The following is a 26112-nucleotide window of genomic DNA, read 5'->3' on the forward strand; positions in this document are numbered from 1 at the left end:
AAAAAAAGAGTTGAGATCAATATAAACAGTACCAATCTTATTACCATATACAAAAAGTTGTACTCTTTCTATTTCTCTCTCTTCTCTGCTATTAATTACTACCAATAGAAACTTCCCTTTACTAAAGTTAGCAACAAGAAGACTTTGAGTCAACCGGAGAAAAATCAATATAACAAGCGACAATTATTAATTGCTGAGAAATATCCATTCACTAAATGATCTTCACTGTAACACCCGGTAATATGTATTCTTTTAATTATTTTATACTTATTTATAACAATAGAAATTGAAAGGTTCTAATTGAAAAATTGCAAATTTTAAAAGAAAGAAAAAAGAAGCCAACTTGGCATACAAGCCACGCGGCTCATGCCTGTTGCTCCTCTTCCATATTAAAGTTCTTCATCTCTCCTTACCGATTCAAAACAGAAAAGAGAGAGAGAGAGAGAGAGAGAGAGGGAGAAAAATGAAAGAGGAAAAGAAAAGAAAATAGAAAAAAACTAGTGAAATATTTTGATATCAATTATTATTTGATTTGATATCCGATTGAAATTCTGATTATGTTGCATTAATTCTGAATAGTTATTGCAACTTAAATTGGATTTCTGGATCGATCGCTATCAGGTAACCAGACTTCTCTATAATTTGTATTTTCGATTTGAATGGTTAAATTGGATTTTAATTGGGTATTGAATTGAATAATCGGATATGATAGTATATTTAACTGGAATATGGGGTATAGATACTGAAATTGTTTTCAATGGACTGGAATACAGGGAATCGCCTGTTTGAGAGATTCCAAGTGGAATGGAACTATTGTTATTGAAAACCTAGATCCAATTGATATTATCAGTTAAATATACATACTTAATTATTTTTTAATTATGTGGATTAATACAATCCTATTGAAATAGTTGTTTACTGTTATTAAGTCAATTATAGAGAAGATACTATAGCTTGGCACTTAAGCTTGTGGATGACTGATCCCGTATTTGTTTCTGTTTCTTTCTGTTGCGATGTAGGTTGACAGGACGACGGATGGAAGCGAGGATGTCGTTCCATCGCGTTGCTTGCTCGGTCCGACCGTCGAGGTGTGACAGAATGATATTAGAGCATTCGTTCCTCGGACTGTGTTTGGGTCTAAGTACGTTTAGTTAGTTAATTTACTTCAAGTTGATAAATTTCTTATGTTCCAGATTTGTCTGAAAAACAACGATTTTCAATAAATCTAAAAAATAGTAAAAAATTTCCAAAAAATGTAAAATTTGGTCTACAAACACATATTAATATGGAAGAACAAGATGAATGGTTTCGATTGACCGTTAGGATTTTGAAATCTCGAATATTGAGTCGTAGCACCGTAGCCAAATCCTATATGTATATATATGTATATATAATAATACATATATACAGAGTTAGGCTGGGGTGCTATGGATAGCATAGAGGCCTCTATGCTACGGCTCAATATTTGAGTTTTCAAAATCCAAACGGTCGATCAGAACCGTTCATCTTATTCTCCATATTAATATCTGCTTGGAGACCAAATTTTACATTTTTCTGAATTTTTTTACTATTTATTAAGTATTTTACAAAATTGTTGATCCAACGGTGGCTGCACAAAACAGTAAAACCGTTGGATTAGCAATTTTCAAAGTGGCTTAATAAATAGTAAAAAAATTCATAAAATTATAAAATTTGGTCTCCAAGCATATATTAATATGGAGAATAAGATGAACGGTTCGGATCGACCGTTTGAATTTTGAAAACTTGAATATTGAGCCGTAGCACGGGAGGCCACTATGCTATCCATAGCACCCCAGCCTAACTCGATATATACATGTATATACATGTATTATATTATATATACATATATTATATTATATTATACATATATATATATAGGGTCCGGCTAATTTGCTGCCGGCAGCATTTCTGCCGGTGATGCTGCCGCCCCTTTTTTTATTTTGTGATGTCCAAACAACAAATCCAAACCGTTAGCTGTTTAATCTATATTATAATCTACTTGGAGACCAAATTTTACATTTTTTAGAATTTATTTTACTATTTATTAAGCTAGTTTGAAAACCGTTGTTTTCAGTAAATTTCTGCAGCATTGAAAACAGCGGTTTTCAAGCCAGCTTAATAAATAGTAAAAAAATTTAAAAAAATGTAAAATCAAAAAATGACTTGGTTGTATGGGAGGCTAGGAACAATCGATTGTATATTAGCCTGTATATATATATATATATATATATATATATAGGCTACGGCTAATTTGCTGCCGGCGGTGCTACCAGCCTTTTTTTATTTTGGGATATCCAAACAACAAATTCATACCGTTAGATGTTTAATCTATACTATAATGTACTTGGAGACCAAATTTTACATTTTTTTAAATTTTTTTACTATTTATTAAGCTGGCTTGAAAACCGCTGTTTTCAATGCTGCAGAAATTTACTGAAAACAACGGTTTTCAAACTAGCTTAATAAATAGTAAAATAAATTCTAAAAAATGTAAAATTTGGTCTCCAAGTAGATTATAATATAGATTAAACAGCTAACGGTTTGGATTTGTTGTTTGGACATCACAAAATAAAAAAAGGGGCGGCAGCATCACCGGCAGAAATGCTGCCGGCAGCAAATTAGCCGGACCCTATATATATATATGTATAATATAATATAATATATGTATATATAATATAATACATGTATATACATGTATATATCGAGTTAGGCTGGGGTGCTATGGATAGCATAGTGGCCTCCCGTGCTACGGCTCAATATTCAAGTTTTCAAAATTCAAATGGTCGATCCGAACCGTTCATCTTATTCTCCATATTAATATATGCTTGGAGACCAAATTTTATAATTTTCTGAATTTTTTTACTATTTATTAAGCCACTTTGAAAATTGCTAATCCAACGGTTTTACTGTTTTGTGCAGCCACCGTTGGATCAACAATTTTGTAAAATACTTAATAAATAGTAAACAAATTCAGAAAAATGTAAAATTTGGTCTCCAAGCAGATATTAATATGGAGAATAAGATGAACGGTTCTGATCGACCGTTTGGATTTTGAAAACTCAAATATTGAGCCGTAGCATAGAGGCCTCTATGCTATCCATAGCACCCCAGCCTAACTCTTATATTTACATATATACATATACATATATTATAAAAAAATGAGTTCATAACAAAAAAAAGGGCCGGACCATGGATTTTTTCCACAGTTTCAATTTTTTAATGGGACAGTGGAAAAAATCCACGGTCTGGAAAAAAAATGGGGCCGTGAAAAAAAATTCACGGATGGGAAAAAAAACGGAGCTGTGGATTTTTTTTTTCACGGTTTGAGCATTTTTAAAATTCTGATCAGACCCTGATTATTTTTATTAAATTATTTAATATATTGAGTAAAAATAAAAATCTCGGTGCCGACTCAGTCAAATTAGGACCATTTTTCACTTTTCGTTTCTTTCTTTCTTTCTTTCCTTTTTTTTTTTGGAAAGAATGCGTGTTATCTATTTCGCAGCGTAAGCCCCGTAAGGCCTGGATACTTTAGAAATTCTAGAATAACGCGGTTTGAGGTGGTTGGCTTTATATTTAATTTGACAAGTTATTTGCTTCTTGGCTAAGCCTTCTTAATTACTTCGAAATCTGAATTGTTTATATTAAATTAAATTAGATTCTATATGTTTCTTTTTTTAATTAATGTTGATGAATCAAAATCACTAATAACCATAGCAACATTCATCAACAAAAAAAGGAGTGACAAATATTTGAATCTAAGACCTCTCATCTACAAGACAAAACTCTAACTACTAGACTACAAGTGAATATTTTAATATTATTGAGAGAGGCTAGACTATATAGAAAGTTTTGAAAAAAATAATTTTTAATTAAATTTCAATATATATAACTAAAATTTTAAAATCATAGCGGTGACTTAGCCACCTTTCCAATACATTGAGAGCCGCCCCTGGAAATAAATTTATGCTTAAGAGGAGTGAATTACTATTGCCATAATCTATGGATAAATTAATTTGAATATTATTGACGAATAAGCAGAGACAGAATCACATAAGACCATAGTTCTCAGCTCAAAAATAAATTAAAAAATAGGCTTTTATTTTTATATTTTTTGTCAGAAAAAATATAAAATATACTTGAGATTTAAAAATTATGTCTCATCCTAATTTTTTATGTTTTTATGTTTTATTAGAAAAAAAAATTAAAAAAGAAAAAAGAAAAGAATGCGTGTTATCTGTTTCAGAACTTAAGCTTTGGAGAATTTAGAAATTATAGAATAACGCGGTTTGATGTTAACTTTTCGGTAGACTTTATTTTTAAATTGGCCAGTGTTTTCTTCTTGGCTAAGGCTTCTTAATTACTTTGAAATCTGGATCGTTTATATTAAAATCAATTAATTAGCTTCTATATGATTTTATGTTTCTTTTCGAATTAATGTTGATGATGTAGGGATTTCATGTGTATGTCTATCTGGTGAGAATTTAAATTTTTTTCTATCATCACTTGGCTCAATACACAAATGACGTTATTTGTATGACAATAGCAAACAAGAAACTTCTTAATAGTTTCATCAAGCACCTAATGTGTACTAAATAAAAACAAATAAATTTATTCATTTCTCACACAAGAGAAGATAATAATTTATACCTAAAAAGATTGTCAAATCTCTTGATTAGAGGGAAATTGATTTCCCTTTTAGATCTCTTGAAAACCACCTCTTCGATTGAAGCGCCTCTCCACCTCTTGGTTCACCTTGAACCTAAACAACAAACTAGCACACCTCTTAAATAGTTGGATGTGAAGTTTAGAGCTTAGATCCAACCACCTAGCAAGAAGAGATGAGAGATGAGAGCCTCCCTTCAAAGTTTCGGTCAAGGGGAAAGGAAAAACGTGGCTGCTCAAAGGGGCTGATTTTGGCAAGGGTTATAGGCAAAAAATTAGCTTATTTTTCTCCCAAATGAGTCCATTTAAATAGGCAAGGGTTATAGGCAGAAAATTAGCTTATTTTTCTCCCAAATGAGTCAATTTAAATAGGTAAGGGTTAGGGTACCTCTTTGTGTAAGGTTTGAATCAATTACACAAATGTCACTAGCCTTGTTTAGCCATTTTATTATCTCTATAATCTCGTCTTACTATTGTTTAATAAATTAATTTATGAACAAATAATATTATTCATATTATTCTATTATACAATATTTATATTATTCTTAGAGTGAGTCTATGGTAATATGCATATCACGATTTGGCACCGTGCTACGGCTCTATATTCGAGTTTTCAAATCCTAACGGTCGATCCGAACCGTTCATCTTGTTCTCCATATTAATATGTGTTTGGAGACCAAATTTTACATTTTTTGAAATTGTTTTACTATTTTTTTAGATTTATTGAAAATCACTGTTTTTGGATGGTCCATAATTTTCAGATCAAGTGATTTTCTAAATATCTAAAAAAATAGTAAAATTTTTTCAAAAAATGTAAAATTTGGTCTCCAAACACATATTAATATGGAGAACAAGATGAACGGTTCGGATCGACTGTTAGGATTTAAAAACTTGAATATAAAGCCGTAGCACGGTAACAACCCGTGATATGCATATTACCATAGACTCACTCTTATTCTTATAATGTATTCAAACATTATAAGCATGTTATATTATGATATTTTATTTTAACATTTCATCACATATATTTTATCTTATACATCATTATGCAATATAAAATACTTGTTGTTTCTCTTCAGTTGGTTTGACCGTATAGAGGATCTATGTCATCTTAGCAATAATATAAAACTTTATATTATTGACTATAAGAGGTTCTATAATTACATTATAGTATTCCAAACGACATAGTAATCATTTACTCAATCCACTAATTTTGTGTCTATCATTGTCACATGATATTATGATTAATATGCAAAATAAGATCGTATCATTTTTGTATTATATTTGTTTTATTTGAACACATGCGCTTCTGGCGTCTCCTTCCAATCAATGCGTGTATCGGCAAAAGATGTCTCATTGAACGGGGCAATGGCCGAGGGATTAAAGACAGGACACCGTTGCAATGCATTCCAGAGGTCGACCGAGAAAGGATCGAAAGTGTTGTTGCTCCTAACAATCGACATTTTAGTTGGTATTATTGGAACAAGTCAAGAATAAACAGGGAATTAAGTTTTGTTTAATTTCTCTTGGTGATGCTTTCTGCCTAAGTTGGTTGTTAAATATATAGCATGGTTTGTTAGTTGTCTGGAGTTCTCCAGAGGTGAATAGAAGTGAATTACATCCGGACAAAATGTGGGAGCTGCTAGAGAGTCTTTAAGTCCGTGTCCCCCGCCTAACAAATTTCTTCTTGAGTTTGCTTGAAAGGACTAGACACTTCTTTGTTTACTTCGTTTATTGTTTTGAAACCTCAAATTAAATGAAATGGTGCTGTTGGCCTGTTTGTCACCCAGGCCAATGGGCTATGGCCCATTGGGCTACAAATCCAGTAAAGTTAATAGTAATACGGCCTCAAATTTGTCGTAGGAGTACAGCACCAACCATGTGTTGTTTTGTGTCCTTTTTAGCATTTGTAATTCGAGTGATCTATCGGTCTATCTGGACGCTGCAGTAGTTATAATGAGTTAGGCTAGTATAAAGTTAATGTTATTTCAACCTATATAATATTAACTCTAAAATCTATCAAATCGACTTCAAACGGTGAATTCAAACTGTTTAAACTGATTTACTTCATTAGTTGTGCATTTATATGTAAAATTTATAACTTTTTGAATTTATTTAGTATTAAGTTAAGTGGTCAAATATGTGAGTTTTTAAGTTAATTTTAATACATTCATTTTTCAATATTTTTACTACTTGATTTGATACTAAAATAACTTGAAAATATAAAAAATTTGTATGTAAACGCATCACTCATAATGTAAATTGATTTGAATGGTTTCGATTAGTCATTCGAAATCAATTTGATAGGTTTTAGAGTTGGTATTATATAGGCTAAAATGACACTGATATTATATTAGCCAAACTCAATTATAATATCTTAATTTTGAATGTATGTGACGTCAGTGATGAACAGTAGCACGCCTACTCTGTGCTGTCTGATTGAAAATCAACGGTTCATCAACAATTAAGTCCCAAGTTCTGAGCCTGGACCTTCAGCTTCTCTGCTGGGTGCTAAATAGCACCTCTTACATCTTTCAAGCAAATAAGCAAACAAGTTTCATTTCCCACTTCCCAGTATGTTCTGGAACATTACAGTTAGAACCTTGTTGTACACACTAAAATATGATTCGAAAGACAAATTGTGACATCATGGTCATAATTACATATGGAGCCATCCATGCTAGGATTGGATCTACTCTTAATTGCAACATCACATTATGGTCATATTTATGACATCACATCTTCAGATAAGTATCTTGATCAGTCAACTCTTAATGCAATCGGATTAAGGACCAAGGAAGTTTGATGCAGCTTGGTGATACAGAATGTGCTTGCCGGATTGAGGCAATGTCACTTAAAGCGGTAGCCTTGTATAGTTCTCAAATCAACATGAGCAGGGTCCGAAAAAACAGGTAATTCATTGATTTGGGAAGTTTGAAATCTGGTGGGGTCAAAATGAGAGTTCAGCTTCAGCACCAATGTTTTTTTTAGTGATACTTCAAAACATGAATCTTCCAAAGAAAAATAACTTGTATAAAATAATAACATACTGAACATCCATTTAGTTCAACTTATAAATAAATAAAGCACTCAAATAGATTAGAAAACATGTAAATAACAAAATACATGAATTAGTTTTCTCTGGAAATGTTGTTGCCTCACTAGAGCCCCAATTCATTGGCCTAGTAGATGAGAACTGATATGATGAGTGTATCTCTTCAATTTTTTTTGAAGGTCCATTGGCGATTGACCTCCATAATCTTTATATATTTAAAATTTGCTGTGAGACCCTAAACCTCGAGTGCAAGCGATGAGAGAACAAGATAAATATACTTTATGCTTTGTAGCTCATCATTTGGGATATTAAAATGAAATATTTAGACTGAATATTCATACATGATATTCAAACAAAATATTATTTCGACAAGATATTCACACATAATATTTAGAAAATTGAAGATCAAATATAATAATACCTTCCTCAACTCCGGGTGCAAGATAAACATTAACAATCTCTACCAATCTCAATTAAATACTGACATTTGTATTATTAAAAAAAAACAAAGTTTTTACAACCTACTCATTCACTTAATATACAAATTACGTATTAGAGATTACCACTTACATCATTGCAAGAAAATAGAAAAATTAAGACACAGTAAAATAGATTACAAATTACATATATGATGAGTCCAACTCTTCATTAATCATTAAAAAAATAACTCTGAGTGGAGGAAATGCTCTTCAGTATGTCGTCTAAGACTTCTTGCATCCTATCAATGTTATGGAGATACCAAAGCCTCCAATCTTTTTTGAAGAGTAAAATACCAAAAAATGTCCATATTCCAAAAATAAATCCAAGCATCACAAATCCAAACAGCCACACAATCTCTTTGTTATCACTATCCTCATTCTCATCTATTATGCTTCCTTTTTTATTAGTTGAGTCATAGGTTTTGCATGCCTCTAATGGAAATCCACACAATCTCTTATTACTAGCATAAATTTGTGGGTTATCCAAAGTTTGCAATTGACTCCCCATAGGAATCTCTCCCGAAAGATTGTTATTTGATAGATTCAGGAAACAGAGAGATGTTATGCTAGCTATGCTTGGTGGAATTGGACCTGATAGCTCATTATTTGACAAATCTAGGGACTCCAATTTATGCAAATCTCCAATCCTTTCAGGAATAGTATGGGTAAAATGATTGTTTGATAAGTTGAGAAATAGTAACCCAAATAGCCCCATTAACTCGGGGGGAATTTTACCAGTTAGAGAATTGCTTGAAAGGTCGATACCATTAACAAACACAAGGTTCTGCCGAAATAATTGTTCACTCCCTTTCCATGTAATTAAGATATCATCCATATGTGTATAGTTCATACGAAAATGTTTATTCAATGTAATTGAGATGATCTCCATATATGCAAATTCTGAACTATCTAGATTACTCCATGTATGTTGCATAGTCATGGAAATAAGATTGTCTATGCTTTGAGGTATACTTCCAGATAAGTTGTTGCTAGAAAGATCCATCAATTGAAGCTTACCAAGGTTTTCTAAAGCCGGGATAGTTCCACTAAACATGTTTGATCTTAGGTTAAGAATTTTAAGTGAAGGAAGGTTATATCCTAACCATTCTGGGATTTCACCATATAAATGGTTATTTCCGAGATCTAGAACAACCAAACCATTACAATATTTCAGTGCAGAAGGAAACCCTCCAACCAAAGAATTGTCCTCCAAGTGAATAGATAGAAGGGGTAGCATATGTCCTTTGAAAATTGGGATCTCACCAGAGAAATTATTGCTTCCCAAAATCATTAATTGGAGGTTCTTTATTTCCCACCAACATTGCGGGAGTTCACCAGATAATTGATTTCTTGAAAGATCAAGAACTATTAAAGAGTCCATTTTACAAAAAAAAGACGGTAAGGTACCATTCAAAATATTATCTCCGACAGACAAATATTGCAACTTGGGCAATGAAGAGAAATTCCACGAATGAGGGCCATCATTGCCAACGAATAATTGTTGCAATTGACCCTGAAGTGTGAGTCCTGACAAATCAAGACACTCGAGTTTCAAAAAATTAGCTATATAAGGAATTTGAGTTTGACCTAATAAGATGTTATCACTCAAATCTAAAAAGTATAACGAGCTAAGGTTTCCCAACTCAGGAGGAAAGTGCCCTGAAAGTTGATTAGTACTTAAATCAAGTAGTTTTAATGCAGTAATGTTTCCAATTTCAGTTGGGATTTTGCCAGAAAGGTTGTTGTAGGATAGATATAACACAGAGAGATTTCTGAGGTTACCAATGGAAGGTGGTATTCGACCACTAAATGAGTTCATTGATAAGTCCAGTACATATAATAGAACTAAATTTCCAATTTCTGACGGGATGGACCCCACCAAGTAGTTGTGTCGCAGAATCAAATATTCGAGCTTCTTGGCCAACCCAATTTTTGGTGGAATTTCACCTGTGAAATTGTTTATTTCCAGGCGTAGCAAGCGCAACATTGATAGGTTTCCAAGGGAGTCTGGTATCATGCCAGAAAATATATTATTTGAGAGATCTAGGTGGGCCAGATTCGACAGGTTTACAAGGGAGTCTAGTATCGGGCCGGAAAATGTATTCTGAGAGAGATCTAGTGAGGTTAGTTTAGAGAGGTTCGAGATACTAGAAGGGATTGATCCTCGGAGAATGTTATCACTTAGGTTGAGCGAAACAAGGTTGGGAAAAGAAGAAAAACTTAGAGAGTCTAATGTACCATTGAGACTGGCGCTTGGCAAAGAGATTTGCACCACATTACCAGCTGTGTCGCAGGTGATACCATACCAAGAGCAAAGACTGGTACCATTAGTGGTTGACCATGAAGCTATAGACACTTGCTGGTACAAGCTTGATTTCCACTTGTGCAATGCTTCTACTTCAGTCTCTGCTGAGGTTGCAACTAAAAGTATAGAGAAAATAATCAGGAGGTGACTCATTTCTATCTTCATTTTTATGTTTGTGTCAATGGAGGTAGTAACTAGCAAGTATGATATGCTAAAGATATTGCAAATGTTGGGTATAGTCTCTACTTGTGACAGCTGACAATTTGGTATATATAGTTGTCTAAAAGAATACTTTTCCAATATATTTTTTTTTGTTTTACAATTGTTTTCCGTGTCAAAACAAACTAATAGTCATTGTGAGATATTATCTCTAGTTAATGAAAGGGAAAGATCTAAGATACCACCTCTGTAATTGTTGAAGTATATATCACTACGATAGGAAGCAACGTCAAGTAATTTTATTGATTGTTGGGTAAACGAACTTTTGATCTACTAGCTAAGATAAAAAGAAAAAATTCTAAACATCTTTCACGTGAAAACAAAATAATAGTCATTGTAGAAATTCCCTATGTTTAACGAACAGGAGAAATTAATCTGAGATACCACCTCTATAATTGTCAAGTATTCAGTACCGTACGTAGGAAGCAAGGTCAAGTAATTAATATTATCGATAGTGGCTAAGATATTTCTTTTGCAAAGTGTCTTAATTCTGTGTCAAAACAAACTAATAGTCATTGTGAGATGTTCCCTCTCTTTAATCATTAAAGGGAGAAATCACAGATATATATTATCACCTCTGTAATTGTTGAAGTAATCAGTACGTATCATACAAAGTAACGTTAAGTAATTTTATCAATTGATCCAGAGAACAATTTTATGATCTAGTAGTTAAGATAATATTTTTCATATTAGAGATAGTAGTTTTGAAATTCGGATTCATGTGATATATAATGTTAGAGCTATGTGTGGGAGAAGATCGTAGGTTCGAAACTTGGAAGGAGTAATTTTTTGTGGATAATAAATAGTTGAGTAATTTGACCTCCAATATTTATTCAAAAAAATAATGTTAGAGCCATGTTTTTGGATTCTTTGACTGGTATCGTATTTTATATTTGAAAGTTGATAGATAAGGCACTAATGTTCATGTTATAATATTTTTTTTACATTTTAAATTTAATACGTATGGCACTTTTATTCATGATCATGTTATAATAAGTATTTTATATTTTAAATTTAACTGGTAAGGCACTAGTATCCGATTTTTTTATTTATATCCATAAAATAAAAAAATTTAAAACATAACCAAACGGGTTATAAAAATCGAAAAGTATCCAAACCGGTTAACGGTTAACTGGACCCAAATCAAATTTCCGGTTAACCATTAACCGGATTCATTGAAATAATCCGGTTAACCATTAACCAGTTTGGGGATTTGGGTCTGGTTAATGGTTAACGGTTAACTGGTTCCTTGGTCCGGTTAACCATTAACCGGACTTTCTTTTTCTTTTTTTTTTTGTCCGGTTAACCGTTAACCGGACTTTCTTTTTCTTTTCTTTTTGTCCGGTTAACCGTTAACCGGATTTTTTTTTTTTTTAAAAAATTAATTTTTTTTTTAAGGTGGGCTGCGAGCACGTGAAGGAAAAATCTCCATTATAATTTTTTTTTTCAAAAATCGATAGTTAAAAATTACAGTTAAAAAAAAAATAAGAACTTACATAACTGAAGAGAGGTTTAAAAGGGTAAATATATTAACAGTCATGTTTTGACTTCATGCAAGACATGAGTTATATATACATTTTTTTTTCTATTTTAATTTTATTATTTGTGTCATGCATAAAATTAATAGAGCATTGTCAATATCTTTGTGCTTCGTGTTCCGAAAATAATTAAAGTAACAGCACAAGATTTCTTTTTCTAACAAAGGATTAAGTCAAATTAATTATAAAAAAAACTTACCTTCTTTTCTTCCGTTTGTCTCTCTCAGTTTGAGTTTGAGGGCGCTTCTCTGTTTTTTTTTTCCTTTCATTTCTTCGTCAGAGTGATCGGGTTATATAGCAGATTCTAAAATAACTTTCCGGTACTCCAAAAACCGGACTTCTATTTCATTTCCGGTTAACCAATAACCCCACCTTAAAAAAAAAAAAGTCCGGTTAACAGTTAACCGGACAAAAAAAAAAAAGTCCGGTTAACGGTTAACCGGACAAAAAAAAAGAAAATAAAGAAAGTCCTGTTAACGGTTAACCGGACCAAGGAACCGGTTAACCGTTAACCGGACCCAAATCCCCAAACCGGTTAATGGTTAACCGGATTATTTCAATGAATCCGGTTAACGGTTAACGGTTAACCAGAAATTTGATTTGGGTCCGGTTAACCGTTAACCGGTTTGGATACTTTTCGATTTTTATAACCCGTTTGATTATTTTTTTAAATTAATTTTATTTTATGGATATAAATAAAAAAATCGGCACTAGTATTTATGTTATAATAAATCGAGTCTAAATTGATGTATTATATACGTGTTGTATCATTAATAGAAAATAATGACAAGTTTTTTTTGTTTTTATTTTTTTATTTTGCAACTTTTTTTAAGTGATGTTTTTTCTTTGATGAATCGAGCAGTGATGTTATTCCAAGAGACAGAGTGAGAGCTGTCAGAAATATATATATAGTGAAATTAGTGCGAAAAAATGGCAATCCAAATAGTAAGAGAAATGTGCTAAAAGCCTAAAACACATTATTTGAAGTTTCACAGTATTGTAAAAAAAACGAATAATTAATTTCTATCTTTACATTGCGATCTATTTGTATTAAGCAATCAAATACACTTTGATTTCCATGTTTCATTATTTGATTACAAAACATATAATAGATATTTGAATGAATTTCATATATAATTTTAAAAACCTCGAAATTATGTATTTTTCCATCTAAAAACTATAATATCATATTTATTTTTCTAAATTTTAAAAACTCTCATATTTATTTAATTTATTATATTTTCTATTTAAACTCACTTTACATAAATGTTTTAATTTTGCTCTCTATTAAGAAAAATAAAAAATATGTAGTATGTGTAAGAGAGAGACTCACTCTTCTAATTATCTTGTCGATTTGTGAGAACAAATTGTTTCAACCTCTCATTGTCACTTGCCATATACCAGACGACAGATGCCATAGCTAATTATTGTTTCAACCTCTCAAAGATTTGTACCAGTCGTTATTGGTTTCTCAAAGATTTATATTTACTAAAAAAAATCAATGGTTCAACCTCTCATTGTCTCATTGTCATTTGCGAGATGGCAGATGCCAGAGCCAATTATTTAATCCTAACTAATAAATTTGGCAAAGACTTTTCAAAAACTCTATGTCAGTCTGTTATCGGTTCACATCAGTCCACTGGGAGCATAATTTTTTTCATTGATAGCATTAAACAAAAAATATATCCGTAATATTATTTTTAGAAAATGTCCAAAAATTATAAAGCTGCAATGACTCGTTGCAGTTTATGGACCATAAAAAATTAATTATTGCGGTCCAAAGAGAAAGAGGCAAAGATTCTAAGGATTAATTTCTAACAGCTCACAAGATATGAGTCCAATTATACTTCAACAAATTACTGTAGTCTTGTTAGTTTCGGACATTTTGTAAAAACTAGGCAGAAGCCTCGCATTGCTTCGCCAAATGTTTTCGACACATGAAGAAGTGTATGAAGAAAGTTTATATATATATACATATATATATACAGAGTAAGGTTACCATGCTTTGCAAATTAAAATTAGTGTTTTAATTTGCATTTATATCTCTAGTTTCAAAGTTCAAATAGTCGATCCAAACTGTTAGATGTTTAATCTCTATTAAAATGTACTTTGAGACCAAATTTTATATTTTTTAGAATTTTTTTATTATTTATTAAGATGGTTTGAACATTGCTGTTTTTTAATGGTGGAGAATTTTAATAAAAACAACGATTTCCAAACCATCTTAATAAATAGTAAAAAAATTCCAAAAAATGCAAAATTTGGTCTCCAAGCACATTTTAATGTAGATTAAACATCTAACGGTTTGAATTGGCTATTTGAACTTCGAAACTAGAGATATGAGCGCAAATTAAAACACTCACTTTAATTTGCAAAACATGTTAGCCTTACTCTCTCTCTCTCTCTCTCTCTCTCTCTCCCTATATATATATATATAGAGAGAGAGAGAGTGCCTAATGTGCATTCGAATATATATGGGCCGAAATACATACGATCCAAATTCGACTTTTCAAAATCCAAACGGTCGATCTGAACCGTTCTTGTTCTCCATATTAATATGTGCTTGGAGAGCAAATTTTACATTTTTCTGAATTTTTTTACTATTTATTAAGTATTTTACAAAATTGTTGATCCAACAGTGGCTTAACAAAACAGTAAAATCAGCAGCCACCATTGGATCAACAATTTTGTAAAATATTTAATAAATAGTAAAAAAATTCAGAAAAATGTAAAATTTGCTCTCCAAGCACATATTAATATGGAGAACAAGATGAACAGTTCGGATCGACATTTTGGATTTTGAAATTTCAAATTTGGACCGTATGCATATCGGACCATATGCATACGAATGCACATTAATCACTCTCTCTCTCTCTCTCTCTCTATATATATATATATATATATAGATGGGCTATGGTGCATTACAATGTATAGACTCTTTTGTACATTGGACTATAAATCGCCGGATTCAAAGTTCAAATGACCGATCCAAACCATTTATCTTGTTCTCCATATTAATATGTGTTTGGAGACCAAATTTTACATTTTTTGAAAATTTTTTACTCTTTTTTTAGATTTATTGAAAATCACTGTTTTCAGACAAATCTGGACTATAAAAAAACAACGATTTTCAATAAATCTAAAAAAATAGTAAAAAATTTGCAAAAAATGTAAAATTTGGCTCCAAATACATATTAATATGAAGAACAAGATTAACGGTTTGGATCGGTCATTTGGACTTTGAATCCGGTGATTTATAATACAATGTACAAAAGAGGCTATACATTGCAATGCACGTACCATAGCCCATCTCTCTCTCTCTCTCTCTCTCTCTCTCTATATATATATATATATATATATATATATATATATATAGTGACTAATGTGCATTCGTATGCATATGACCTGATATACATACGGTCCAAATTTGAAATTTCAAAATCCAAAACATCGATCCGAACCATTCATCTTGTTCTCCATATTAATATGTGCTTAGAGACCAAATTTTACATTTTTCTAAATTTTTTTACTATTTATTAAGCCACTTTGAAAATTGCTGATCCAATAATGTTGGCTGCTGATTTTCCATACCGAGCGCCACCTATATTTGAAGGCCCAGATCGAGCGCAGGAGTGGTTATATGATGGCATCGCATGGATGACCTATATCGATCCAGCTAAATTCGCAGGAGTTGTGCCACCTCCAGTCGTAGACCCTGGACAGTTATATTCTACGTTACTGCAAATTCAAATTTAGGTTATAAATTACAAGGTGAATTCAAATTTAGTTTATAAATAAAAAAACTGTGTATGAATTCAAGGTCACCCAAGATCAGGAGGCGTAGGGGAAGACATGGTACAATATACCATACTGGTTACAGGGGATTTTAGACAGTGACCTCAGACAGGTATATACTACTTTAATTTTTTTTTTTTTTAAAAAGGCAAAAAGCCCGTTTCATTAGAATGAAACTTCTAGTCCATACAAGCAAACCACACAAAACAGAAGCAGCATAACAATAATCTGCTTACAATTTTAACAGACAGCCTAAACCGATCAACACTAAAAAGAACTGCTGACAAGTTTAGCATACAAAAACATAATAAAAGCAAACTACAAGACAAAAGCCTTAAAGGAATAAGATTTTCCATGTTAGTTCTAGGAAAGTAGTTGTGTCAGCGTTTCTCAGATTCATCAGACAACCAAACGATCACCGTCTCCATCTCAGGTGGCGCAACCTGGAGCGGTACAGCATCCAAATCTGGAGGAAGCCATTTCTGCGCCTCCTGTTTGACCTCGTCAGATAATTGCCCTGTCCAGTAGATGACAAGAGAAATAATATTAAGGATAACAGTTCTACCAGAATGCACTACAGAATCATTAAAACAAAGGTCATTGCGTTGTCGCCAAATGCACCAAATGGTGGCACAAACTACTAACAGGAAAGCAGTTCTAAGTGTTTTAGGGAGAGTAAATGCATAATCAAGAACATCTTGCACAGAATGCCAATTAAAAAATAGGTTCTGACACTGACCCATATGAAACCAAACATGCTTAGCAAAATAACAATGAAAAAATAGATGCTCAGCATCTTCAAATTCAGTACAAAATTGGCAAGTTGTGTCCCCTTTCCATCCCCTATCCCTTAATCTCTGTTTGGTTAGGATTTTATTTTGGTGCAGTAACCACATGAATGCTCGAATTTTGGGAGGCACGGGTAGTTTCCACCAAGTGAGTGGATTTTTTATTTTAATCCCACGAAAATTAAGGAACCGATAAATAGATTGAACAGTATACTTCCCTGACACATCCCATTGCCAGGCCAAACGATCTTCCCCGTGAGTAAAAGCAGTTTGACTAATAATAGTGAGAAGTTGTTGCCAATCTTGCAACAATCTACCAGTCAAGCACCTACGAAACCTAATACCAGTACCCTGTGACGCCACTACTTCTTGTACTGTGATGTCCGGTGTAAGACAAATATCAAAAAGGTGGGGGAACGTAATGTCTAAAGAGCATTGTTGGAACCATTTATCTGTCCAGAATTTGGTATGACCTAAAGACCCTGGTCTATACACCACGCCAAGGTCACCAATATGTTCCAGTTGTACAATTGATTTCCAAAAAGGAGAAACTGGTATAGAGCAGTGCAAGTTAGCCAGTAATACATCTTTCCATAAATGTTTATAAAGTGGATCTTTGACCCTCCACCACCATTTGAGCAACAAAGCATGGTTCATTTGTTTTAAATCTAATACACCCATCCCCCCAAATTCTTTAGTAATGCATACAGAAGGCCAATTCAAGAGAGAATATTTTTTTTTTATTGATAGTCCCTTGCCACAAAAATTGTCTCCTAATTTGGTCCAGCTTCCGCAAGACTTTTTTAGGGATGCTATATAAAGAAAGTGTGTATAGGGGTACAGCGGATAGAACAGAGGACAGTAATGTTATTCTACCACCTAAAGAGAGACATTGACCTTTCCAACCCTGTAATTTATTATTGAATTTATCTATGAGAAATCCCTAATCTTTTGGAGTGAGTTTCTTATCAGAAAGAGGTACTCCTAAGTAAGTAAAAGGGAAACTAGAGATTTGACATTGAAACAGATTGGCCAAATTCTGACTCTCTGGTGCAGATAAGTTGATAGGATATAAGGCAGTTTTGTTTAGGTTCATCCGAATACCAGAAATAGCTTCAAACATCATCATCAACCACCATGCCGTTTCTATATTTTTGGGATCAGCATCTAAAAACAATATAGTATCGTCAGCATAGTGACAATTAGTCACTGATTGCTGTGTTGGACATGGAGGACCTAGTCCTACAATATGACCTAATTCTCTACCTTTAGAAAATAGTTTACAGAGGGAGTCAGCAGCCAAGTTGAACAAGTATGGAGAAAGGGGATCCCCCTGCCTCACGCCTCTCTTACAGAAGAAGTAAGGTGTGAGGGATCCATTGATATTAACACATGACTGTGAACTCTGTAACCAATGAGTGATCCAGGATATCCATTGTCCATCAAAACCCCTAGCATGCATCAATTGGAGGAGATAGTGCCAATTGATTTTATCATATGCTTTTTCGAAATCAATTTTGATCACTACTCCTTTTTTATTAGAGATTTTGCAATGATGGATGACTTCATTACTAAGTACTACTTTAATTGAAGTATTTTTTTTTATAATATACAATTTATTAAATTAAAAATGTGTATGAAATGCAGTTGACTCAGGATCAGACAGGTAATCAGGCATAGGATCAGACGGGTTATCAGTATCCAAGTTGGGATCAGTATCAAGCGCAGGATCTGGAGCAAAGGCAGTTCAATGAAGCCAGACAAGCATCACTGGAGGAGCTCCGGATGCGTGAGGTTCTGAGGACTCTAACATGGCAATTTAATCTGGGTGACGAAGGGGCATCGTCTTCTCAACCACCTCCTGAGACCCAGATTGAACCGGAGGTCTATGACGAGCCGCCACAACAGCGACTACGGTGTAATGTTGGTTCCCTGGACCACTTCTCACATTGACAATATCTCAGTCATTGAACTATTTCATCCAAGAACAGATTGGTTCGGCCAGGAACAATCTGTTTCGGCCTTTTCAGAACCAAGCACATTTCTGCATTTTTGTTTCTTCCAGGAACAATGCTGTTTCGTCCAGGAACTAATTCTGTTTTGGGCAGAAACTATTTCTGTTTTTTTAAACAAACTAAATAACAAAAAATAATCTATAAATAATAAGGGTGTAAACGGAGTGGATAATGCTAATACCATATCCGTATCCGTTTTTCAATGAGCGAATACGGATATGGATACGGATAGTAAACGGATATCAAAATTTAAAACCATATCTGCCTTAAACCGATACGGATACGGAGCGGATAATTAACGGATACAGATTCGAATACAGATACGAAACAAATAATTGTCGGATAATTGAGTTATGCACTTTTAGATACAAAAAATGACTTGTTAATGTCTTGAAACAATGACTAAAACCAATTTATCAGAGACTCAAAACATACTACATTCACAGACTAAAGTCTTGAATGAAAAATAATGAAGAATGAAGAAATGGAGATAAAAAGAAAGAAAATTGTGTTATTGTAGTATCATCACCAGAAAAAAAAAGAGATTAAATTGAAAACCATATCGTATTATCATTTACACCACAACTAAGACTGAAATGAATATGTGATAATATATAACTTCTATCCGGAGCACTAAAGTTAAAGCTAGTTGGGAGTAATTTCGGATTAAAATAATTGAGGATATGGATATGAATATTCACCAAATAAAATTATCCGTATCTGTATCCGTATCCGTTTAATCCGGATACGGAGCAAATACGGAACGGATTATCCGTATCCGTTTACACCCCTAATAAATAACAAACTAAACAACATAAACTCCAAATAAAAAAAAATAACAAACTAAACAACAAATTAAATAACATAAACTCCACATGAAAAACTAAATAACATAAACTCCACATGAAAAAATAAAATAACAACAAACTAAATAACATAAACTCCACATGAAAAAATAAAATAATAAACTAAACAACAAACTAAATAACATAAATTCCACATAACAAAAATAACAAAGATAAACACGATTTTTTTTTAACCCTAATTTATCCAACTACTTCTCAGAATAAGCATTGAACATACATGGGACAAAGTAAACAGCAGCAAAGCTAGAGCAGTTAACTAACGGGGTCAATTAAGTACTTATTCAAGTATTTGAATTTCCCTTGGAATAGAGTTTTCTAATTTTCATTGGTGTCTATTGACCCCAAAACCTTAGAATGTCGCCCAGCCACTGTTTGTAAAATACTGAAATTAATGAAGCAAATATTTACTTTGAGGTTAGGAGTCAGAACGGGAAATTTGACACCATCTACATTTTGTATTGCTGCCATGACATCCTTGGCATCAGCAAGCTTTGATTAAAAAAATAATAATAAAAAAAAATTACACACTGGATTTACCAATTTCACAAATACCATTGTAATTTCAGTATCTCCAATACTTTTAATATCCAAAAGTGACACAATATCATCCTCAATTTGTTAAATTTCAATTTATACACGAGACAAGAATTAAAAGGATTTCACTGCTACAAAAAACACAGTTCTGACCTGAGGGACCCACTTAGGAGAAAATCATGTTAAACGGTTCAGATCGAGCATTAGAATTTTGAAAACGAAAATCATTCCCTTTTTTCTTAGCAAGACCAACAAAAGTTATCAAATTGAATTCGCTACACCCCCAAAAGTCCAAACAATTTCCAAATATACAATCACTGCCCTATCAAAAATATTAAAATTTTCCTTTTATGCCACACTGCTTATATGAGAATTATTTTGTCTATTTAATTTCCTAATTTATAGCGGTCCTTAATTGCAAAAATAAGAAAATATTTAAGAAGGGTAAAATTGTATTTAGAAGAAAAGATTTCTCTTTGCTCTCAATAACCTAATTGTTGCCCTCAATATAGCACCACCCTTAGTAGATGAAAAAACATTGCTTGGTGAAATACAATAGCTTTACAGCTAGCTTTCCAAAGAGAAATAGATATGGAATTATGGAAGGTAAACATACTTTTCCTAAAGAGGCACTGCACTTGCTGCTCTTGTAAAATCTTGAAGAAAAGAAAAGAATAAAAGAAGAAGCTGACGCCATTGATAAACTGAAAAAGAGTAGTTGAGGTAAACATATAGGATTAATACCTGGTGTGGTATGATGAAGTATGTACTCATTTAAGAAACAAGAAAAAGAAAAATAACAGTAAAATAATGATAAGTGGTACTGAAAATTATCATTAATTGAGACCTACCAGGTTTAATTGAATACCTATAACTAGAAGCACCATCCAGCAGAGAGTACTGATTAGCCTTGTAGGAAGCTATCATGTTTTCCCCATTGATCATATTTGTCCCTACAACAAGCATTTGAAAAGAAATTAAAAGAAACAAATTAGTGCAACATAAGTAAATAATTTACAAAATTAGTGAGGCTATGGTACTACGCATAGCGCAGATTGGTCTATACTATGGATCAATATTTTCATTTTCAAATTCCAAATAGTTGATCTGAACCATTAAACATGATTTTCATATGGAAGTGTATTTGCAAATTAAAATTTAATTTTTTTATAATTCATTTACTAAATTTTTAGATAGGTAGAATATCCAAGGGAACTAGTCATGAACTTTTGTACCTTACGACCTAGAATTAGTACAGGTGTGGTATGATGAAGTATGTACTTATTTGAGGAATCTATTTAAGAAACAAGAAAAAGAAAAAAAATAATAACAGGGAAATAATGATAAGTGGTACTGAAAGTCATCATTAATTGGAACCTATCACTTTTGAATAAAGCATCATCCAGCAGAGAGGAGTACTGACTAGCCTTGTCGGATGTTTTCAATTTTTTTTTTTTTTTGTACAAAGACAAAGGAAATGATTCAATAAATATTTACAAGACAAAAAAAAGGAGGCGCTATGTACCTTGAAGACACATTATATAGCGGATGGTGAATTATCTGTACTTCTTCCAACTTATGAGATTATTGAAGAGTAGGGTCCCTCTTTGCAGAATTTTTTAAGATCAGGGCACTCTGAAATCTTAAGCTTTTTAAGAGAAGAGAGCCATTCACCTCCAGGTAGCTCCTTCACCCTTGGGCATTCAGACACCCAAAGAGTTTTCAAGTTTTTAATTTCTGGTAACCAACTCGGCAAAGAGGTCCAACTTATGCATGAGAGATACAACATATCCAGCCGCTTTATGCCTGAAATCGACTCGACTTGAGCACACTCGTCTAGTTCCAAAACATTGAGTTTATTTCCACATTTCGGAACTTCTTTTAAAGAACTGCATCCATAGAATTCTAGCTTTCTCAATGCAGGAAAGAGCGATATGTTATTTTTTGCCTGGGCAGGAAGTTTGCCAGTTAGGTTTGGGCACATTCGGATTGATAGCCTTATCAAGTTTTCCAAGTATCTAAATTCAAGAGGCCAGGAAACAAGAGTGTTGCAATTAATAATTTCCAAATATTCAAGATTATTAAATGATCTCCATAGACCTGAGGAATGCAACAGTGAATGCGGTAATATTGTAGGCATGAAAAAACTGTTAGTTGAATCCATTCGCAATATTCTAAGCGCAGTCCTGACCAGTCCCTTCTCCACCATTTCTTCTAATGCTGGAAATGGCTCATTATCAATACTACTTGCTTTTGCAATGTTGGCTTCTTTAACTATGCTCTCTGGTCGAGTAATTACATTTGTGATAGACCAAAGCAACCTATAATTTTCTATACTCGCGGTTATGTGTTTAAGTTGAGGAACACGTGGCATGGTTTTCAGATTTGGACAGCCGGTGATTTCTAATTGATCAAGCATGGTGAATATTGTGACTTCTTCAAAAGTGGTTTCCAAGTTTGAGCACGAGGCTCCTCCTCCTCGTTCCTTCTCTTCTTCTATTTCTCCTCCTCCTCCTATTATTGTATGAATTACTTCTTCATGCCACCTTTCCAACTTATTCAGACCAACCAATACCAGCCTCTTGAGGCTTGGAAAAAATTGCCCCGAGCTATCTTTATGATCATCGGTACGAGATATACAAGTCAAACTCGGCATGTGCTTCAAGCAGAGAACTCTAAGGGACGGCAACTTCCACACTGCAGGAAGGGTTTCACATTGTGAGCAACCAATCAAATGAAGTTCAACAAAATTTACAAAACCCATTGCCACTGGATTGGCAAGCCAAGCTGCGAATTCACGGCCCCCATATTGCTGTACTTTTAACACTTTCAACTGGGTGTGAGGTTGTAGAGCCTCCAATACTCCCAAATCATTATTTTCTTCTGACATAACTAATGGTTCAGTACCCCAATTTAAAGTCAGTCTATCCAAATTTGTCTTTGAAACCAAATCAGCCTCTTTTGCAATTGTTACAGTTTTCACCTTATGCAAGTTATACAACTCAAGCAAACCACCGAGATGCATGCCCTTTATTTGATCAATGCCGGTGCTGGTATTTTCTTCTCCAACAATGTAAGTTGTGAGGGTCTGTAGGTTACTGAGCTGCCTAAAATGTGCTGGCATTTTCTTTAGCCTGGGGCATTTATGGATATAGAGATGCCTTAGGCTCCTCATATATTTCATATTTTCCGGAAGGTGGTGAAGGAGCAAACATTTTGAGAGGTTTAAAGTTTGTAGGAAGTATAATAAGCTTGTGGATTCCGGTAATATTGTGATTCTACTTCGGGATAGATCGAGATATCTCAAGTGTCTCATATATTTCAGTACCAAAAGATCCGGCTGAAATAAAGCAGAGTGCAAGTGCAACCCTCTCAAGGAGTTTGCTCTGGGCACTGCACTGCAATTAACATTTCTAATAAAGGGATCACCTGGGAACAACAAGGTACGTGCAGCTGGATTGGTTTCTAACAATATAGGATTATCTACTTGTGAATCACCAGAAATAGATAACAGGTAAGGTTTTTGCAGTGCAAATTCTCTTGCAGCAATTACTGCCTGCTCATGTATAAGGTCCAGCATCTTGCATGTTAATCTACTATGGTATCCATATTTGTTCCCGTATGAATCTTCATGAACGAGTTTAACATCCTCAAAGAAGTGCCTCGAGGCAAGCTCATTGAAAACAATGTTACCATTTTCTTCTGGAGGCATCGATCTTGATCCATTTGAAGGCAATAATAGACCATTGGCCATCCAGAGTTTGATCAAAACCTCCTTTTCCATGTAATATCCCTCAGGAAAGAGAGAACAAAATGCAAAGCATTGCTTAACTTGAGAACATAAGTTATCATAACACACCTTGATAATTTTCTCAACAGTTGCAACACCATCAACAGTATAACATTCCAATTGGTTAATTACTCGTCGCCATTCTTCAGGCTGTTTCTTGAACCTCATCAGAGCACCCATCATATTCAGTGCTAGAGGTGATCCCCCACATGTGACAACAATTTTCTTGCCCATCTCTTCTAGTATCTCTGGACAAGTTTCATTAGCATCATCCGAAAATGCTTTCTTACGAAACAGATTCCATCCATCATTATCCGTCAAAGGTTGTAGTACAAAATTATAATTACGACTGAACATCTTCCCAACTTCTTGAAAACTGCTTGTAACTATTAACCAAAATCTGCGTACATTAATTAGTATCAACTTATTGAATTTCTGTTGGAATATTTAGAGAGGAAATAAGAGAAGCAGACAAAGTTCAATATTATGTATTTGAAAAGGAGATACAAATAGTCTATTATCTAACTGCTATATATAAAGCAGAATAGATCCAACCCCTGAAGAGTTACAACCCTTCACTTAACAAACAGTTACAAAATAGAGTGCGCCTAAATTAGCAATTTAAATAAACAAAGACAACCCTAATAAACGTAAATTTACTCACAGCCCTTCACTCATTTCTCTAATAACAGAAATTATCTAAGTTTGAATCATTTATTCAACACCCCCTCTTGATTCAAACTTGGTTACTCCTATCTTCCTGCGCATAGCTAGAAAATCAGCTGCTGGTAACGCCTTGGTCAGAATATCAGCTTTCTGGTCTGCAGTGGGCACATATTCCAATTCAATAGTGTTATTTGTGACTAACTCCCTGATGAAATGAAGTTTAATATCAATGTGCTTTGATCTACCGTGATACATCGGATTTTTGCACATAGCTATTGTTGATTTGTTGTCGCATTTAATCACTACTGATCCTTCCTGTTGCTTCTCAACATCTTTCAAAATTCTACTGAGCCATACCCCTTGACAAGCTGCTGTACATACTGCTACATACTCCGCTTCTATTGAGGAAAGCGCTACTGTTGGCTGTTTCTTTGATTTCCAGCTGACAGGACTTAACCCCAAACAGAACAAGTAACCAGATGTACTCTTCATATCTTCATAACACCCTGCCCAATCACTGTCACTGTACCCAGACAACTTTCCTGTACTCTTCCTATCGTACCACACCCCATACTCAGTTGTTCCAGAAATGTACCTCAGAATTCTTTTCGCTGCTCCCATATGGTGTTTTGTTGGATTGTGCATAAATCTTGATACAACTCCAACTGAAAACGAAATATCAGGTCTTGTGTGAGTAAGATAAATTAAGCCACCCACCATACTTCTATATCTCACACCATCAGCTGATGCACTTCCATCCTCCTTGACTAATTTTTCTTTTGCGTTCATGGGTGTACTCATTGCCTGACAGTTCTCCATCTGAAATCTTCTTAAAAGGTCACAGGCATATTTCTTTTGTGAGACAAAAATGCCCTTGTCATCTTGAATCACTTCCAAACCCAAGAAATATTTCATCCTTCCTAAGTCAGTCATCTCAAACTTCTTTTTCATACTCTCTTTAAACTGATCAACTAAACTCTGATTTGTTCCCATGTAGATCATGTCATCTACATAAAGACACACAATCAGCAGTTCATTTCCACCATTCTTCTTTATGTAAAGATTAGGTTCACTACTGCTCCTTTCAAAACCAGTTTCAAGAAAGTGACTATCAATTTTACTGTACCATGCTCGTGGGGCCTGTTTTAATCCATACAAAGCCTTATCCAATTTGTATACATGCTCCTTTTTCCCGTGAACTTCAAACCCCTTTGGCTGCTCTATGTAAACATCCTCCTTCAATTCCCCATTTAAAAAGGCTGATTTTACATCAAATTGATACACTGTCAGTTTTGAATGTGCTGCAATTGCCAAAAGAGTTCTTATGGTTTCAAATCGTGCCACAGGAGAAAATGTCTCATCAAAATCAACTCCCT

The 26112-nt window shown here is 33.6% G+C and overlaps 2 protein-coding genes across 3 annotated transcripts; both read right to left on the reverse strand.

Moving 5' to 3' along the window:
• Positions 1–8272: 8272 nt before the first annotated feature.
• LOC144548082 (uncharacterized) lies at positions 8273–10704 on the reverse strand. The gene has a single exon (XM_078296761.1). It carries the CDS (start codon positions 10688–10690, stop codon positions 8390–8392), a length of 2301 nt encoding a protein of 766 aa, XP_078152887.1. The 5' UTR covers positions 10691–10704; the 3' UTR covers positions 8273–8389.
• A 9828-nt stretch (positions 10705–20532) lies between these two features.
• On the reverse strand, positions 20533–24500 carry LOC144548180 (putative disease resistance protein RGA3). Of its 2 annotated transcripts, none has more exons than XR_013509279.1 (3): positions 21658–21723; positions 21132–21233; positions 20533–20984 (listed from the first exon to the last, which is right to left on the reverse strand). XR_013509279.1 is itself a non-coding variant. In XM_078296885.1 (3 exons), the coding sequence occupies exon 1, from the start codon at positions 24425–24427 to the stop codon at positions 21857–21859; it is 2571 nt and encodes an 856-aa protein (XP_078153011.1). In that variant the 5' UTR covers positions 24428–24500; the 3' UTR covers positions 20533–20984; positions 21132–21233; positions 21806–21856. The 2 variants fall into 2 exon arrangements, 1 of the variants encoding a protein (XP_078153011.1); XM_078296885.1 differs by lacking the exon at positions 21658–21723 and adding an exon at positions 21806–24500.
• Between the last annotated feature and the right edge of the window lie 1612 nt (positions 24501–26112).

The sequence above is a fragment of the Carex rostrata genome, chromosome 32, assembly GCF_964058835.1.
Source record: "Carex rostrata chromosome 32, lpCarRost1.2, whole genome shotgun sequence".
Lineage (NCBI taxonomy): Eukaryota > Viridiplantae > Streptophyta > Magnoliopsida > Poales > Cyperaceae > Carex > Carex rostrata.